Raw genomic sequence first — 4,829 nt, forward strand, 5'->3', positions numbered from 1 at the left:
CTGAAAATCCAAGCTGCAACTATACTCAGGAAGCGGTCACTAGATGGAAGGAGACAGCCGAGGCAGGACAGGGTTTCTGAGAACAAGATTCTGAAACCAGCCAGAATTCCTCTTATTCGTAAATGGTTGCCCGCCTCCTCGCAGCACTAGAGAGAACCACATTCCGAGAAACATAATGTCTCAGTGCAGCTCCAAAGCCAAGTTGCACTCACCTGCCGCAGTACTGAAGAACCGGACGCCCTCGCGTCGTACTCTCATTCTTCTTGCCGGCTTGGTGCTAGCCTGCCTGTGACCCGGTAGGGCCGCTCACAGATCGGCCAGCAGCTGCCAGCTGGCCGGCATAGAAACTCGGCTTCAAGGAAGCGAAGAGAAGCTCAGTTCCTTTTGATCTTTTTCTTTATCGATGTTCTCGATAGCTTCTTGTAATTGCTCTTCGTTTTCACACCGTTCGGTTTTTGCATTGCATTCCATTGCATCGCCTTGCCTACACGCCAGGCCACCTGCTTTGTCTTCTTTTTACTCACGACTCGCCACCTTCCGACACGTGCGGAGGAGGCCGCCATATGCGACAACGTTTCTCTTTTCGAGTTGATCTTTTCTAGGCTTCTTTCTCTCACTGTGCCACGCTGAAAAGAACCCAGGTCTGCAGGTGACTTGAAGGCGTCAAATGCCTTCATTGCAGACGTGGTGTGGCTCAGCGCGTTGTTCTTTTCCTCATCACTGACTCGCCGTTTCTTTGGCACCTCCAGCACCACAAGGTTTGCTGGCCTGCCCTTCCTCTTGCAGACATCAGACCAGCTTGCCTTCCTGCCTCTAGTTGCGGCTTGCTCTCTCCTCGGCCATGGACGCCTTCCCGCTTACCGTGCAGCCGGCTAGACCGGAGGCAATGCGAGTCGGCAGCTGCCTGGAGGGAATCCAACCGGGTCGCCGCCGAACAATCGGTGTTCCTGAAGCTCCGAGACAAGAACGCTGGGGCGCGCGACTTGAGTTCCAGGACGAGACGGTACGGTTTTGCATTAGATCTCTTCACACTAACTCCCCTCACAGCCGCATGGGCCCTTTGTCTCAACGAGGCAGTCCCCGTAGCGCTCTGCGAACGACAAGGAGTGTTTCCGCTTGGCGTGGCCGAGATTCCCCTGCTGAGTTTTCTGAGAGCGTGTTTGTGTGGTGTACGTATGCAGGGTGCCCTATCGACAGCAGCCTCGACTAGATTTCACTCCACGTTAGAGAGTCCGACTCCGACCGGCACTCGGGGCAATCGGACACAGTTCCGGATGCCCCCCCTACCAGGTTATTCGAGGGCGCCCCAAGTCGTCGCACGTGCCGTGGAGCAGGGCCACGCGATCAACGGCGTCAAAACTGTGCCCATGCTGTGCCTTGGTTTCGTGGACAGGCAGCAACCCCAGAAAGTGCCGGACCGACTGAGCCGCGTTTCACAAACAAGTCAATGCTCTACCTCATGTGCAGCTCGCAGCCGATTGCCCCTGGTGCCGACGGCGTTGAAGCGTCCAGTTGCGCTCAAGACAGGGCAACTGGAGGCGTCTGGAAGGAGGGTCCGGAGTGAAAGCGTCACTCCTGGTAAGACACAGCCGAGACCAAGTCCAAGCCGAAAGATTTCAAACACGACGCCGAAGCAGTCCGATACGAGTGGCTCCCGCGTTCGCATTAGACATGCTGCTCCGTGTGAGGGCTCGTCCAGCAGTGTGACGGGTCCAAAAGGTTCTCCGGTCGCGCCTGAGCAATCACGAACGTCAGGAACACGTATACGAAGCAAAGGCATTCTTTCTCGGGAGAGCTCGCTCAAACCAGGTCTAGGCGCGCGGACTCCGAGTAGAAAGCTAAACAAGCCGGAGGCTTCTCGTATGCGTAGTAGAGAGGCGACTCCGCCTGCGAGCTTGCCACAGCCGAGGCTGGGTCGCAGAACTTCGGTTTCGAGATCCAGTCAATTGAGGGGGTCTGAAAGGTCAACCCTCACTGAAAGTGTCGTCGCATGTGTGAGGCCGTCAAAACCCCTCTCAGGTCCCGCAGCCCCGGTGGTAAAGGCCAGGCAATTGCACGCGCCAGGAACAAGGGTCGCCGCTAGGCCCCCCACCCCAGCGACTGCGGCCAAGGACACCAAGTGCCCTGAACCACGTGGACCCCGGCTTCACACCGGGAACACTACTTCCTCCGAGAGCTCGTCAAGCAGAGCATTGGCTCAGAAGGACTCCGTCGTCAAGACCGGGCAGGCGGGAGCCCGTGTGACGCAAATTCGGAGTACTAAAGGTGTCCCTGCTTGTGGGAGGTCGGCTAGTCTAGTCGCTGGCTCGCCAAATCTGATCAAGAAGTCAGACGAGTCTGGAGCTCCTGGTCGGCTGACCCGGAATACCCGAATTGTTGCTCCATGTGTCGGGCGGCCGTCACAAACAAGGTTGGGTTCCGTGGCTTCGCTGTTGGACTCCAATAAGCTGGAATTATCCGGAAAGAGAAGCCGCACCCAAGCTACACACGCCGGGTGCGGGAGGTCCTCAGAACCAGGCGTGAGCACCGAGACCGCGGTTCCGAAGGCCGGGCACCGAGAGGCGTCCACGGGAACGATCCGGAGGAAGTGTGTGGCTTCAGGTGTGAATCCGTCGAGAGGAAGCTCCGCTTCCCAGATATCTGTGCTGAGGGCCGACAAAATAGACTCGACAACTTCGAGGATTCGGAAAAATAATGTGCCTTCACGTTTGAGTTCTCTAGGAGGAAGCTTTGGTTCCCAGAAGTCGGTCTTGAAGTCTGGGCAACCGGACAAGTCGGGAACGAGGATCCGGAGTGGAGGCGTCGGGTCAGGAGCGAGATGGTCTGGCTCCGTGCTAAAAACCTCACTCACGAGCCCGAAGGGACCGCAAGCGTGCGGGTCCCAGCTTCGCACTACGGGGGGCGCGCCATGTGAGAGTCCGGTAAAGCCACGCCAGGGTTTGAAATTTCCCGCCATGAAGGCCGGGCAACCGGGGGCGAGCGGAACCCGAGACCGGTCTAAAGGCGTTCCTTCCTGCGTGAACTCGCTCAGAACGCAAGCTGGCATCAGGCAGCAGTCGGAAGCCTCTGCCACGCGGAATCTAAGAAAACCTGCAGCTCCACGAGTGGGTTCTTCCAAACCAGGCCTGGGAAGCGAGACCACCTCCGCCACAAAGGCCCGACAATGGGATATGTCTGGAAGGAGAATTCGCGCAGGACCTGCTGGTTCATGTGCACGCTCGTCAAAACTCAGCTTGCGTAAGGAGACTTCTTCTGACTTGAATTCCGGGCATATTAAGGAGCCGGGAATGACGATTAACACAAGCTCCGCAGACGCGGAGACATCCGAGACGAAGAAGCCATTCAAGCGCCCCCATATACCAAAGCTGGACCTCTCACTGTGCATTCTGTTCCGGGAGCTGTTGTAGTGTTGTGTGTGTACTGCCTTCCACGCTGTGATCACTCCGGGAAATTGCTTTCCTACCCCCGTCTGAAACACTCCACGCTTTTCCATTTAAGCTCTCATGTGTAGCCCTCCGATGTTAGCGACGAGGAGGACGTTAATTATAGGTCATTTCTCCTCTCCGTCTGCCTGCCAGAAGTGTATTGCCCCCCCCCTTCCCTCCCCGGCGTCCAGTCCAGGCTGGTTTTTTTTTTCGCAGGTCGGCATGTATTCGTGGTTCTGCTATTGGGACCGGCTTCGGCGGCAGGCTGTGTACCGGTATCCTAAGTGAATGAATGAGTAGCAGGAAGGCAGCGGCTTATTTGTATTGCTACTGCTCCGGACTATGCGTGAGCACTGCGATATCCATTCATTCTCACGAAGTGAAACACCAACCAGTGACCTGTGAGGTGGAGTCACTGGGTCAAAGGTTATAACGCGTAACCACTTGCTCGAACGAACCATGATGGGCTTGTCTCAGAGGTTGCAGTTCGTTTCAGTGAGAAACAGAAGTGAAGATGGTACACATGCCCCCCGAGGGGCAAACTCCGAAAGAGAGACAGCCGCAGTTGTGCTGCAGGCAGGCTAGGTGGGCGACGCTGTTTGAGACGTTTCGCCGCCGACAGACAAAATAATCACCCGGAAGCAGGATGATTCATGAATCATGTCGCGCGCAGCCAGACAGTTCTTGCTTTGGAAACTGTATGCTGAGGTGAATTATTGCACCTCGTGAGTCGAGTCCGCCAACCAGGTACTGATGATCCCTACAGTCAGGAGTACGTCCGGTAGGCGGGGTGACGACTGCCTGGCTCAACACGAGTCTTCGACACGAGGACGTACCCACTATTTCCTACTGGTACACGAGGTAGCAGGACGCGCAGGCAGGAGTCGATCTTGACTCAGGACTGAGTTCTCGCCTAAGGGACGGTCGGGCGTCTCAGATAGCGGAGTGGCTGGGTCCGCCGACCCCAAGTGCGCCGGATGGGATGATCTCTGTCTGTCTGTCTGTGGGCATGTGCGGCTCGTGTACGCATGGATAGCTACACATACATATTGTAATATTGCCCGTGGTAGTTTGGTACCACCCTCCTAGTGTAGGAGTGAAGCGTTGACACATACAAGATGGGGAAGATCTTGACGCTTCTGTAGGGATCCAGCATACTCTCACCAAGAAGCCCCCCCGGGAGGAAGTAGAAGGCGTGCCCTCTCCTGTTTTTCTCAGAAGCTCTCTCCCAAGTCACCAAGCTGGCCCTTATCAAAGACACGATAGACCCCTCTTTCCTTCCAAACCAGAAAACTAGAACCCGCCCCTCTTGATCGCCTGTGTCCAGTGCTTGTCCCGGGTAGTCTCGGGCTTACTCTAAGGCTCTTTTCTCCGACGGCCTCTGAAAATCCAAGCTGCAACTAT

General features: G+C 56.3%; 1 protein-coding gene across 1 annotated transcript; it reads left to right on the forward strand.

Annotated features, from left to right (window-relative positions):
- Positions 1 to 8: 8 nt before the first annotated feature.
- CSUI_002004 (uncharacterized protein) lies at positions 9 to 1,301 on the forward strand (the record flags this gene model as incomplete). The annotated part of the gene is made up of 3 exons (XM_068062206.1): positions 9 to 296; positions 787 to 1,003; positions 1,182 to 1,301. Coding segments are annotated over exons 2-3 (282 nt in total), but the record flags the coding sequence as incomplete, so codon positions are not given.
- Between the last annotated feature and the right edge of the window lie 3,528 nt (positions 1,302 to 4,829).

Source organism: Cystoisospora suis (genome assembly GCF_002600585.1).
Source record: "Cystoisospora suis strain Wien I chromosome Unknown contig_837, whole genome shotgun sequence".
NCBI classification, from domain to species: domain Eukaryota; phylum Apicomplexa; class Conoidasida; order Eucoccidiorida; family Sarcocystidae; genus Cystoisospora; species Cystoisospora suis.